This window comes from Melospiza melodia, chromosome 6 (genome assembly GCF_035770615.1).
Source record: "Melospiza melodia melodia isolate bMelMel2 chromosome 6, bMelMel2.pri, whole genome shotgun sequence".
Lineage (NCBI taxonomy): Eukaryota > Metazoa > Chordata > Aves > Passeriformes > Passerellidae > Melospiza > Melospiza melodia.
In genome coordinates, this window is record NC_086199.1 from 56,172,719 (window position 1) to 56,185,893 (window position 13,175).

General features: G+C 39.3%; 1 protein-coding gene across 6 annotated transcripts in view; it reads left to right on the forward strand.

Moving 5' to 3' along the window:
* BUB1B (BUB1 mitotic checkpoint serine/threonine kinase B) overlaps nt 1–12,453 on the forward strand; it is a 46,739-nt gene extending 34,286 nt beyond the window's left edge. For 5 of the 6 annotated variants that reach the window (XM_063158401.1, XM_063158399.1, XM_063158402.1 and 2 more), the window contains 8 exons: nt 762–919; nt 2,914–3,060; nt 3,183–3,298; nt 3,570–3,731; nt 4,427–4,569; nt 7,662–7,833; nt 8,196–8,302; nt 11,896–12,453. In XM_063158401.1, the coding sequence (XP_063014471.1) occupies nt 762–919; nt 2,914–3,060; nt 3,183–3,298; nt 3,570–3,731; nt 4,427–4,569; nt 7,662–7,833; nt 8,196–8,302; nt 11,896–12,085 (1,195 nt within the window). In that variant the 3' untranslated portion in view covers nt 12,086–12,453. Of the gene's footprint in view, nt 1–761; nt 920–2,913; nt 3,061–3,182; nt 3,299–3,569; nt 3,732–4,426; nt 4,570–7,340; nt 7,612–7,661; nt 7,834–8,195; nt 8,303–11,895 lie in introns of those variants that run through there. The other variant, XM_063158404.1, reaches the window with a different exon arrangement.
* The last annotated feature ends 722 nt before the right edge of the window (nt 12,454–13,175 follow it).

Consider the following 13,175-nt stretch of genomic DNA (forward strand, 5'->3'; position numbering starts at 1 on the left):
AGCAGATTGAAGTGGAAATAGCAAGCCCACTTGGCTTTTTTCATTAGTGCTGTGGGACTTTAGTACAAGTTTTTTTAACCAAATAACTTTCAGAGAATTTTATTAAATGCTTTCTATCTTCATTATCAAACATGAAGAGCAGAATCATCAGTTCCTTTTATACTATTGGCTCCTGTACTTATTTTGACTATATAAAACGATTATAGTGTTTGTACTTTAGTTCTTCTACAAAGTAAAAATGCTGGAGAGAAGAGAAGCCTTTTTATCATTGTGAAGAAAAGTCATCTGGCATATGGGAGTTTCTTAATCTAGAGCTGAGTTGATTTGCTGGCTCTTAGGATGTAAACATGCATACCATGCTGAATGTGTTTTTTACTCAGGAGGTTCCTTGAAAACCTTGCTGATAATAATTAGGAAGAAATATTTCCCACCCAACCCTTCACTGCTTTGAAAGCACTGAAGTTGCGTAGCAAAGGTAGTGATAAATATTCAGGATGTCTTCTTTTGTAGCAGTTAAATTTGGTGGAAAAGAATATTAATGAAATCTCTAGACTAAGATTCTGAGTGTAATCAATCATCAAAACTGAAATGAAGCTCTGACATGACTTCTGGCTTTCTGCTAGGGATGGGAAAGAATTTCTTCATGTTAATTAAATCTGGGCGTGCACAGTGTCCTCTCCTAGTCCCCGGGGGTGATGGGGTGATGTTATCTACAACTTGTATCTTTGCTTAGTCTGAGTACTTGATGGCTTTATTTACAGCCCCATCATGGAAGCAAGCCTGGAAGATACTCACTCATCAGGTGCTTCAGTCTCAGGAGGTTCTCTGTCCTCTGTTACACAAACATCTGCTATTAAAGACCTGCAGATCAGTGAGAAACTGGAGCTGGCTCAGAGCTTGCCTGCTGAAGGGGTTACTGGTTAGTACTAAACTGAATTTCATTCACAACAAATAACTTGCACCTGTCACTAAATGTGGGGATTTTTCTGTCCTTTCTGCTCTGCTTTGTGTGTTTCCCATTACTGTGACTGAGCTTGTCTCCCTTGTCTGAAGCAGCAGTGAGGAGCAGTACAGGATTCTTCTTGGCAGCATCCCAAGCATGTCAGTATTAAGGTGACAGAGAAGTTACTTAGGGTAGTAAAGCACACAGTCTGTGGGAGTAATGAGGTCAAATTCCAAAATTACTTGGGCTGGATGGCACTAATAACTGCTAAGGTAGCTTTGTTTTGGTCTGTCTTTCTTTTTTCTCTGCCATCATATTGTGTGTCTCCTGATCTGCTGATAAGCTACTACTTTGAAAAGAATGAATAGGAATTTGGAGTCTAGTGCAAGTTGCATAATTTTGGTTTAAATCTGCATTTTAACTATGCTGTAAGCTGCTGTGCTGCTTCACAGTATCCTTCTTACTCCTATTGATGGAAAGCAGTACTGATACTTTAAATTGTCAGTTTCTTTGCTTATTTTTCTTCCAGTTAAAGACATTTGTTTCTTTCTGTTCTAAATATTTAGATTACAGTTAGAACAGAAATGGTCACAGAAAGGCTTCAAAATCTGGCCTGGGGAATTAGATGTGTGTTGGATGATGGTGTTCAAGGTGTTTAACTTTCTTTGACTCCTTTGGTTTTGGCTTATGATGCTTTATTAGAATTGTGTATTTGAAATTTCAGTATATCTGCTCTGGAGAGTTATGTTCTTATGTGCCTACACACTATTTCATGATGAAGCATGCTTGGGACTTGGAAGGAAAATACAATTAGAAATCATGTCACTTAAATAGCTGGGATATTTTGGATGGATCTTTGTCTTGTTTTATCATATGTACTAAACTTTAGAACAAGATGAAAAATCTCTTCAGAAAAAAAAGAAAACACTTGTTCAGATGTTTTAATGGTCTTTTCTTAAACTTTGGATCCTTACAGTTCCTTTGTTTCTTGATTTCTTCACATCTCCCTTGAACTGTAGCTCTCACCCTGAATATAGTAATTCTTAATACCGTGTAAAAAATAGAAGTTACTTCAGATGTCTGTCAGTTTATTCCCACAAAATATGCCAGTAAATTTCCTAGGTTTGTGATGGCAAAAGCTTGGAACACACTGTAGCCTCCAGCCTACACTATTTCCTGGCTCTTTCACAGAATTGCTTCCTGAGCAGTGCTTACTGCAATGCTCTTCAAATAAGTGTGGGCATAACAGTAGATAGTCTGGTTCTTACATGTGTACTGTGAAAGTTTAAAATGTTCTCCCTCATTTCAGCCATGGCATTTGGGAGAAGGCAGTAGAGGCTATCTATTTCTTGTGTTTTATCTCAAATGATCAAGCAGAGTAAACATTGGGGCTATCTTGGTTTTTATAGATCAGCTCATCTATTGAATGACCTTATGTTCTGTTAAGAAGGAAAATAAGTCCAGTCCTACAGGTGTCTTCCAGGACATAAAAGCCAATAAATTCTTAGCATTGCCAAGAACAACAGAGTTGGAGTCCAACTTCGTTTTCCTTTTCTTACATCAAACTTCTGCTATAATCAAAGGACTAAATTTCCCTAAACCCCAAACTAATCACTTGCTATGGGCATAGATTTTAAAAAAGGAGTGTTGATTTGCAGAATGAGTTTGAATTCTACTGTGGCTGAAATAATTCAGAGCTTTGTCTCTTGTGAAAGATACATTTTGCATGATGCTACAGTAGAATCCTTGAGACCTCATGATAAAAGTCTCTAAGGCAGTTTTGAAGACAAGGGTCACATTGACTTCCCAGAACTATTGGAAAGAGATGAGTTGACTTGCTAAGAGATGAATAGTAAATCAGAATGTGCATCAAAAGTTTCCAGTATCCAGCTTACTTTTACTGACAGATACAACCAAATTGCAGAGAGAGAACACAGTTTCAGCTCATCTCTACATGTTTGTTTTCTTAGATGATGATGTGGCTCAGTTCCCGTGGAGCCCTGAACAGCGTAAAAAGCTTTTAGATTCTGTGCTGTCATCACTGGCTGCTTCTCCAGATTTTCACTTGGAGGATGGAGCTCTGCCTCACATGGAGCCTGAGAAAGATGTTGAGCTGGGTAGGTGTGCCAGACCCTCTGCAGTGCAGTTTGTGCCCTCTTAGTTTTATGTGCCACAGGTGGGGAATGACTTGGGAAGAGTATTTACTGTGACAGTTTATGAATGTAAACTTTCCACACAGGAAATGAGACTTACTGCATCAAAATGGAATGTTGGAACAATGAAGAATACAAGATGCTTTTTGCCATTCCAACTGGATGCATTTTCCAGTTGGATGCAAAGGGATTTGCAATAAAGGTAACACACATGATGGTTATTGTACAAGAAGTGTGAACTGGTAAAATCTCATCTATTAATATAAACTCTTAATTTCTGAATTCCATGCAAGAAGTTTGCTACTTTGAGTCCTCTTCCTAGTTGAGGATATAGTTTAAAAGTTTCTGACTGTGAAAAATGTCTTCCTTGATCAAGTGGGAAGGGGAAAAAAAAGAGGATAAGAAGAATATGAAAATGAGCAATTTTCACTTTATTCCAAAAATAAATGTTCTTCTTATGTACCTTCTTTTAGGTGTATTCTCAGCCTGTGCCTTGGGATTTTTATATCACCCTTGAGTTACAGAAGCGTTTGAATTCTGACTTTGACCAGAGCTTCAGTGAGAATTGCAGCTGTTACCTGTACCAGGATGGCTGTGCCATTGTGCACAAGGATACAAATTGCTTCACACTGAGGGTCAGTACAGACAAACCAGGGACAGTTGGAAGTTCCAAACTCCTGCTTGGGTGCCAGTAGTGAGTTTGGAGTGGTGTTATGCTGCTTGCTGAAGAGCTTCTCCTGTCTAATCTGCAATACAGATGCTCTGGGCTTTATCTGTATACAAATCAGGGCTGTCTGTTAATGCCTCAGATGGGTCTGGTTTCTCATTCATAGATCATGTGCTTCTCCGAGACAATCTTGAACCAATTTTTCACATTTTCTGTCTTTGTGAGTCATAAAGGACTGGAGCCAAAAACCACATGTTATTCCACTGCGAGATTTGCATCTAAAGCTGTTGTTTAATTTGACCTCTTTCAATACATTCCAGTCAGCTACAGCAAGGTCATAGCAATTAATGTCTTGCTGAATGATTCTCACTTTAAGTCTTGTAAGTGCATTTTGAATTGTTGCATACAAATAGGACTGAAATTCAGTAGTGATTTCAGTCTTCAGTTCAATTTCCTCCTCCTGGTCTTTTGTCCAGTTTTGAATAATAATGTTTCCTAGCTTACAGTTCTTGTAATTCTGTCTGGGCAAAATCTGATTATAGTGAATTTATGGTGGGACTGTTACCTCTGTACAAATGAATAACGAAACAAAAAATGAGCTGTAAATATTTCACCTAATGGAAGGTAGAAGGGTACAGAGAAGGATGTTCATTCTCTTTTCAGGATATTCTCTGTGACCGTAAGTTCATCACAAAAGAAATCATCTTCGTGGTTGTTCATGATCTTCTGCATGTGGTAGAGAAGCTGCACAAAGCTGAGATTGTCCATGGAGATCTGAGGCCAGAGGTGTTCTTCCTGGGAGACAGGTTTGTCTCTGCCTGTCAGTGTGGGAGGGTACAGAACAGTCATTTCAGCTACAGCTCCCGTGCTGCTGTAACTTGTACCCTTGAGCTGAAGCACTGAGGCCTGAACAGCAGGCCCTGAGCCAAAGCTGATCTCTAGATGATGTTCCAACCAAATGTTATATTTGTTGGAAATATACATTTAAAAAGACTCATTAGCACTATCATCTATGTATCCACTCATTGTCAAAACATGTATTCACTTTCTTGTATTTAGAAACCAGATAAGGCCACACCTGGGGTTTGGGGATATAGGAGAAAAGGCAACTCTGAGGGTTGCTTCTTGAACCCTAGCCAGGCTTTGGGAGGAACCCAGGAGGAGGCTGACCCCAGATGTTCCTGCACTGGAAGAGGTGTGAGTTTGTTTATTGCCCCCTGGTCAAGCTGGGCCCTGTCCCAGCACAGTTGGAAGCCTCTTTGCCTGTGGATGGACACACCCGTAGGAATTCCCAGTTTTGGGAGGGGATCTCCAGTGCTGGGCTGTGACAGGGTCCCCCAGCTGCTGTGTGGCTCTGGGGGATGGTGAAGTCTTAGGGTGTAACTGGTGCTGTATCTTCATTGCTGTAGGCAATCCTTGGCAGCAGTGATGAGGTGCATTGCTGAACTTCTCCTCGTGTAATTCTTTAAGGTCTTGCATTATAGAAAATTACACTATTCCTTAAGCTGGTTTCTGTGCCTCTTGTGCTGAACCTGCCCACTGGCAAAACAAGCCTAATTCTGCAGTCCAGGTTTTTTAGGCTCCAGTGTATTCTGATAAGACTGAAAACACTTAATTTAGGAATAAGCCTTCCTGTAGAAATAGTATAATTGACTTTGTAAAACTCATGTTCAACAAAATGGTTTTGCTATTATGGTTTGCTGTATTTTTAAGTTTCTGCTTTACCAAGGTTTTGGACCACTAATGCAAGTCACAATATAGTTTGTAACTTGTCTTTGCATACTTGAAACCCAGGAGATCAGAAGACAGAAGACAGGTGGGACTGGAATATCCAGATATTCTAAACAACGTGTTCAGCTTCCTCTGCAGTCCAGCTTGTACCTTAATGCACCCACCTATTTTTCTTCTTTAAGCTCTTTCCCATGTTATGTTAACGAAGTCACGTATCCCTTGGAATGTGATCTGTGAACTAAGTGTGGTGATGTCTGGAAATAAAGCAGAAACTTTTCCAGACCATGTTAGAATGCTAATATAGAAGCAAACATTTATGTGAAGGTTGAGTGCCTTTGGGTACATAATATGGCAAAAACCAGTGTCCCAGATTAGATCCTTGCAATTGATAAGATCAGGCAATTAGAATATCTGGTCAATATTGTCCAGTTAGAGGAGCAGTTGGTTTGTAATCTCCTTGGGTTCCTCTCCTACCTTTATTATGCCAGTGATTACATGGTACAAAATAAAGTGTCCTTGGGGAACTTAAAAGCAAGACAGCAAAATTCTAGGAATGTGTTAATAAGTGCCTGCTCATTGTGGGAAGGAAAGCTGGAAAAGTACTGGAAGTTACACTGAGTCATTTAACAGTCTACAGAACTACAAATACATGAAAAATACATAAAAGCTAAAAACTTCAGGCATCAGTGGGAAGTCAGTAACCAGATTGTCTAATGAATCAGATATAATTCCATTACATAAATTCACTGGGGCTGTTCTTAGTTATCATTGATATGTTAAAAATAGCTATTAAATTTAAATTTACTTGGAGCTTACAGTCATCTAACATACATGCTCCCAACATAGTTTACTTTTCATTTCTTTGTGATTATTTTATTAATAACTTATTTACATAATTATTTATAAAGTACATACCTGTACTGTGCAAGTTCTAATATTTTCTTCACATCCTGCAATGGGTTGTCTTAGGCATCCCTTAGGGTGCTGTGTCCTGTTTTGGAAGTCACTGATCTAAGAGTGGCTTGATGGACTTGGATACCTCCTGCTGTATTTCTGTGTGGCAAATACAAAACAAACAACTGCCAAAAACTTAGGGTAATGGTTTGGGAGTTTTTCAGATAGCAAAAAGACAAGTGCATAGTACAACTTACAAAATAAGCTCAGAGCATACAAGTATGTAAGAAGAGTACTCATGAGAGCTGTGATATGTAGATGTTGTTGGCTTGGCAGCTGTCAATAGAGAGACTCCTCCCTGCTCTTCTGGTTTGTCCTTCCTCACCTGTAGACTAGGAGAAGTTTGTAGAAGTATTATCAAGCTTAATTATTTTTTTGTATCAAGTATTTTGAGATTTGGAGAAGGAGAAGTGTAAAACATTGCACTGATTCCAAATTGATTCTTGCCTTTTTGCTTTTATCTATTCTCTATATTATTTACATTTTTATGTTTATAGCTCTGTAGCCTATTATTGCATTAATAGCTAGCATTTAACCTACTCTATTAGACAGAAAGACAAAATAAATTCCCCAGTGGCTCCAAGCCCCAGGGTCCAAGGTTAGGCTTATTGAGAGCCAGGGTTGAAAACCAGCTCTTCAAGACACATATTCATAAACAAATCTTAGTTCCCATCTGAGGGGGGTTGTTCAGAAGTGGGTGGAACCAGGGAGAATTACCTATGTCTCTAATTAAAGATTTTTGTCAGTTATGCTAATTTGCTAAACATATAAAAATTGTATCTGCTTTGTTATGTGTGCATCTTCAGCTCTTTTCATCTGGCGTGTTGTGCACCATAAGGATCCTTCCAAAGATAACCCCTTTTTATCACTTGTGTCTGGCTCATCATTTCAGGACCAGTGAAAAGGCATCACACTACTCCCACAGTCCACAGACTTTGTTTCTGATAACTGTGACAAATACAAAAATAGCATCATCCTCAACTCTTTATTGTTTCCTATTGCTTACTGTGGAGACAGCGCTATCATCCCCAAGCTCCCTGCTGTGAGCTCTTGCCGTCCAGGGCAGCCCTAGCAGCAGTAGTTCTGACAGCAGCCATCAGAGGGGAGTATTGACATGGCTAAGACTCACCTTCACTATGTTGTTCAGTTTAATTCTGAAAGAAAGTAAAAGTTTGTTGGATTGTCTTCTGCCTAATGTGCTTCTTCTGCTCAGGATCTGCGATGCCTTTTCTAATGAGGAGGTGCCAAATGCTCTGAAGGTGGTGGATTTCTCTCACAGCCTGGATTTGAGGGTACTGCCTCTAGTCAGCTTGCCCTATAACTTTCCCACAGCTCAGACCCCTCATGGACAGCAGCTTCTGGCAGAAAGTTCTCTTCCTTATCAGGTGAGTCTGTATTTAGTAGGACATCTTAATTTCTGTGTTTCCTTTACAAAACCTATTTTCTTAAGTTAAAATTTACAAGTGCTGTGGAAAGCTCTGATCAATAAATACTGAATAAAGAGAATTTTGCATCTGATGGACTCTTTGGCATTAAGTGAAAGGATTAGCAGTGCTGTTCAGTGATTGTAGCTACCGTATTTATTTAGAAACTTACAATGAAAACAGAATTTTACCTTTTGAAGTTTTCTTGCTTAATAGGTCTCTGGAAGATTCTGGTGTAAAGATGCTTCCAACTTAAATGTGTGAAAGCAGTAAGAGCAGGAAGTGATAGACATTGAATTTTGTGGTGTTTGTTGTGATTACAGGTAGACTTGGTTGGCATTGCAGATATAGTCCATTTGCTGTTGTTTGGGGACCATATCCAGGTCTATCAGGAGAATTCCATCTGGAAAATCAGCCAAGACTTATCCAAGTAAGTCCTTTTGCAGAAGGGGCTGCTGGGAAAGAAGAGACCTCTAACTTCATTTTCTTTATAGTGATACTATCTTCAGAGCTTAGACTGTGCTATCTTCAGAGCTTGGAATGTACAGCAACTTGGGGCTGGTTTTGCCAGAAAGTGTTAGTTTTGTGGGGCCTGAAATTCTGAAGTTGTTGGACTTGTTCACTGGTAGCTTCAGTGCTGTGTAGGAGACAATTTTAAGTTGAATATGAATAATCTGGTTGAGATGATTTTGCTTTTTCCATCCTTTCAGATGAGACTGACTTAGTCAGCACCTTACAGATCAAGCTTGGAGAAGTTTGTAAGTGGGTGGGTGGTGAGGGGGGCAGAGATCACATGAGCATGTTGCCTCAGAAATGGATTCATTTGGCTTTCTGCGTTTTTCTTTCATTCTACTAAGACACTATTGGCAGGGTGTAACAGCTGTAGAAACGGTACACTTGTGCAGGAAAGAAAATAATTTAAAACTGTCATCTAAGATGCAAGTGTGCAAACAGCTGCTTTTTGGAAGCTGCTGTTTGTCTCAGGTATTAAATTCTACTGCTCACTTTTAGCTGCATGTTTTGACTATCAGTCTGCTCTGCCTTCCTGTGCCCTTTGTTTGTTCTTAGACTGAGCAGTTGTTTATTTTGTTAGGCACATACTGCAGCTTTTCTTGCCTTGGCATTTCATAAGGATTTTGCAGAACTGTGCACTCATGACAGCAGTTGCTGGACAGGTATCTGATTCAGGATCATGGATCGCTTCTAGGACCATTGCTTTAAGAAAACCCACTACAGCGTGAGAGTTGTCCAGTTCCCTAGCAACCTGCACTGCTTACATCTCCCAGTTTGCTGTATTCAGCCTTTGGAAAAAATCCAATCTTCTTAAGCTGTGTACAGAGGAAAAAATGTCTTTTTCTGGTTTCCTACTATGATATCCTTTGTTTAATTCTGCAGGAGATTAAATTGAGCTACTGCAGATGAAGCCACATAAAGCCTGAGATGAGAAGGCTGGGACATGGTGTCAGGGACATGATCAGGTTGTGGGTATGGGAAAAAGAGCAGTAACTGTCTGGATAACTGGAATAAGAGGAGTAGTAAGTCTGAGTTGGGAAGGATAGGGCTGTCTGTCCCTCAGTGGAGTTTGAAGGGGAGGAGTGTATTGGAAAGGAATTGTAGTCAAAGCTGGGGATGCTGGATTGAAAAAATTAGGATTTTTGGCTGAGGTAGGAATTGGAGGGAGTCTTGAGGAATGAGACCTGTGAAGGGCTACAGGAGACACAGCAGGAAGAAGATAAAGCCTGGGCACAAGTTCTGTGGAGCTGGAACCAGGCTGTAATGGCTTCTTGCTCCCCTGCATGCATCAGTTCATAATTTGGGAGTTCAGAGTACAAATAAGGAATTCATTTTCCACCCTCTCTTCTGCTTTGCTTCTGAAGTGTTATAGACTTATCATTTATTATCTATACTTACTTTTCAATATCAGTTATTCCAATAAATGTCTGCATAAGTGCTTTAGTTACACATTGAAGTCTTATATCAACAGTGTAAATGAGCTATTTCATTATGTGGGAATAAGGAATTTGCACTGAATCCATTTCCATTCACACATGGATCTTTTAGTCTGTCTAGTTCTTATTGATTGATGACATTTGCTCTAGTCAGTTTGAAGCTTTCAAGTAATCTGTGACAAGCAAATTCACTGCTGCAGGGAGCCTTCATCCACCAGAAGAGGCTCCACAGCTGAGTATTCCCTGGGAGAAGAGTCAGCTGATGGAGATCAGTTTTGCTCTTCATCCTGTGCAGACAGCCACACGTGCTGGTGACACTGTAACACCCCCCAAGACACAGGATTCTTCTTCCTGTTGCTTTTAGTAATTCTGCTTTTGTAAAGATGGCATTGTTTCTGTCCTTTGTGTTCAAAGTTCTCAAAGTGGTTTTTTTTTTTCTTTGAGGTTCATTTGAGTTTGTTTGGTGGTTTGTTTTGGGATATTTTTTTTCAAGGATTTTATTGATAGAATAACGTTCTTCAGAAAATGTTCTGAGATTTCAGGTATTGACAGCTAGAAATAAGGCTTCTTACTAGAAGGCTGACTGGGGTTAAATACAACAACCATGATCCTCTTATCTTAAGAAAGCTTTTTAAACAGGATTTAATTATTTTTATTAAACAAATGTAGATATAGCAGAATGACTGCAAGAGCTACTGATTTTACTACCAGTTCAGCAAATTACCAAAACAATGGGGAATTGCAGAGTAGAGCACAACATTTTTCTTCCAAGGTCAATGGCTTTCAATAAAAGAGAACCCACTTAAAAGGTGACAGAATGAATGGAAACCACTGAAGCATTGTGGTAGAGATTTAGGAGAAGGTAGAAGGTAAATTGTGATCAATTTGTTTTTTTAATCTTCAAGTATAATACTGACAGCCTGTTTTTCAGGGGAGGATTTTTACCTGAAAAAATCCATTATTAAGGAATGGATATGGTGATTTTTTTCTTTTTTCACTACTATTTTAGGAAATGTCATCTGTGTAGGTTTATGTGAGCAGGATATAGAAGCTGCATTTGAATTTTTAGGACTATTTTTGTCACTTGGTACTCTTGACACCTCCTTAGCAACACTTCATCTCCTGTGCCACACCTCTTGCTCATCTAATCCCACAAAGAAAATGGACTCAAGTCTTGTATATTGTTTTCTTGGTTAGGTTCTGCATTGATTATTTTAGCAAATATAAGAGTTACCAGTGAAATAGCACAAATAGTACAGGCTGGGTTCATTCTGAGACTGGCTGCTGCTGTTTTGTGAGTCACTTAGATAAAGCAGAGGCAGATAATTTGTTTCAAAGCCACTGTAACTCCTAGCTCGAGGGAGAAAAATGCTTCAGTAGTCAGTAGCAGTGCAAGACTGAAGAACAAAGGGTTTGCTCTAATATCAGTTTTCTGAAACTTAAATGAGTCACTTAACCTTTTTATGCGTGTTGTGTGGGTACATCTGGGAGAGAGGGGATTTATTACTATTAATTGTCTCCAAAATATTATCTGTACAGAACTCTTGCAGATGGAGGCAGGGTAAAAAGGGAACAAAACTGGCTCTAAACCACCTTTTTAATTTTTTTTTTTCTTGCAGCTTTCCTTTAATATTGTCCTGTTAACTTAGCTTGCAAGTGGGTAAATAAGATTTACCTCTGCCCTTTGTTCATGAAAGGAGTTTCCCAAGTTGTTTGGTTCAAAAATGTTCTTGATAATTCCTGTAAACTAAAACTGCTGTGGCTTAGTGTGAATGATGGTAGTGGTCAGGTATGCTAGTATAGGTAACTGTATAAATATTTGGTTTAGACCTGTGTAGTTACTATCCAGAAACCTACTGGAGAAAGAGAATGGGGTCCATACATAAAAAATGAGCAACACATTCCTAGTTTTCCTTTATATTTACTCAGGTGAGTGAAATTATTATTTCAGGCATGGTTCTCCCAGGATGTTTGGTGCTGAGTATAAATTGAGACCTTGATAGACACACTGTATATATGTGTGTGTGTGTGTGTGTGTGTATTGTTCCACTGAATGCTGCTCTGTTTGTTTTAGGACTCCTGACAGTGATTTCTGGAGTAAACTTTTTGAGAGAATTCTGAATGCAGATGGTAAGTCCACAGTACCTCTGCTGAGGGAGTTAAGAGAAGAAATCAGTGAAATGTTTGACAGCTCTTTCAAAGAACGACTTTTGTTGACCTTAGCTGCTGTGGGAGAAACTTTCCTCCTGGTGAACTTCCAGTGACTTCATAGAAAACAAACACATTTTGTATTCTAGAGAAGAATTTGTTGTTGCTTTCTTATGTTTTCAAATGTAAACATGAGAGTGATTGGAGCCATTTCTGCAATACTTCACATGGGACTTGCTCAAGAATGTTTCTATTGCATGAGTGTATGGAAAACCTCCTGAGCCTCTACATGAACCTTTTTGTGTCGGAGCAGTTTGTGAGAGAAAATTGTTTGTCCTAACTGCCACCTCCCCTTCTTGTACAGCTCCTTAAAAATTTAACACCTAACTTGCACCACACTCTTTGAAATGTCTTTGTCCTGCATTCAGTTGGTCTTTTATTGGTGTTTAATCAATAAAGTTGTGTTTTGGTAGCGAGTATCATATTTAACATTGCTATCAAATGGTTTCAAAAGACTTCATTTAGAATCCATGCAGGAGTGCTGCTGCCTGATTGGGAATATTTTGTGGCTGCTGGTTGCAAAAGCCCCTCATTTGGTGGCAGCTTTCATAACTACGTGGGATTTCCTGGACACTTGAATACAGATTGAATGATTCTACTTGGAACGTGTTCTTGTAGAAAGTTGCCACAAGAAGAAGTAGATGAAGTCAGAAGTGGAAAAGCTGCACACATAAACCATTTTTCTTCTTAAGGCAAGAGTTTTGTTTACTTTTGCAAGGGCTAGAGTTCCTGACTGGATTTGAGCATCCCTGAAATCTCAATTTGCCCTAAGTGATGTGTTGGCAGGCTTTTGGGGGAGGTTTTGGGGATAGTTATATGTGTTAACCTTTTATGTACTGCATTACTGAAACCAGTACAAAGGCTTCATTTTATTCAAGACAACAGAATTTACCAGATCTAAACCCAGGGTGGTACTATGCACTTTGAAGTGTAGGGAAACTTCTCAGATTTGGGATTTACTTCCTTACAGCTTCTCCCACACAGGAAAGTGAGAGTAGACAACTGCATCATTAGCAATTTCTTCTTCTCCCTAAGAAGCCAAATGGACTGTGTTTTTTCATTTTGTTGAATTCTCCAGCCATGGTTCTGTTTGGTTCTCCCCCTTTGTGTTACCTTCAAGTTTTGGGGTGGAACTCAGTTTTGTCT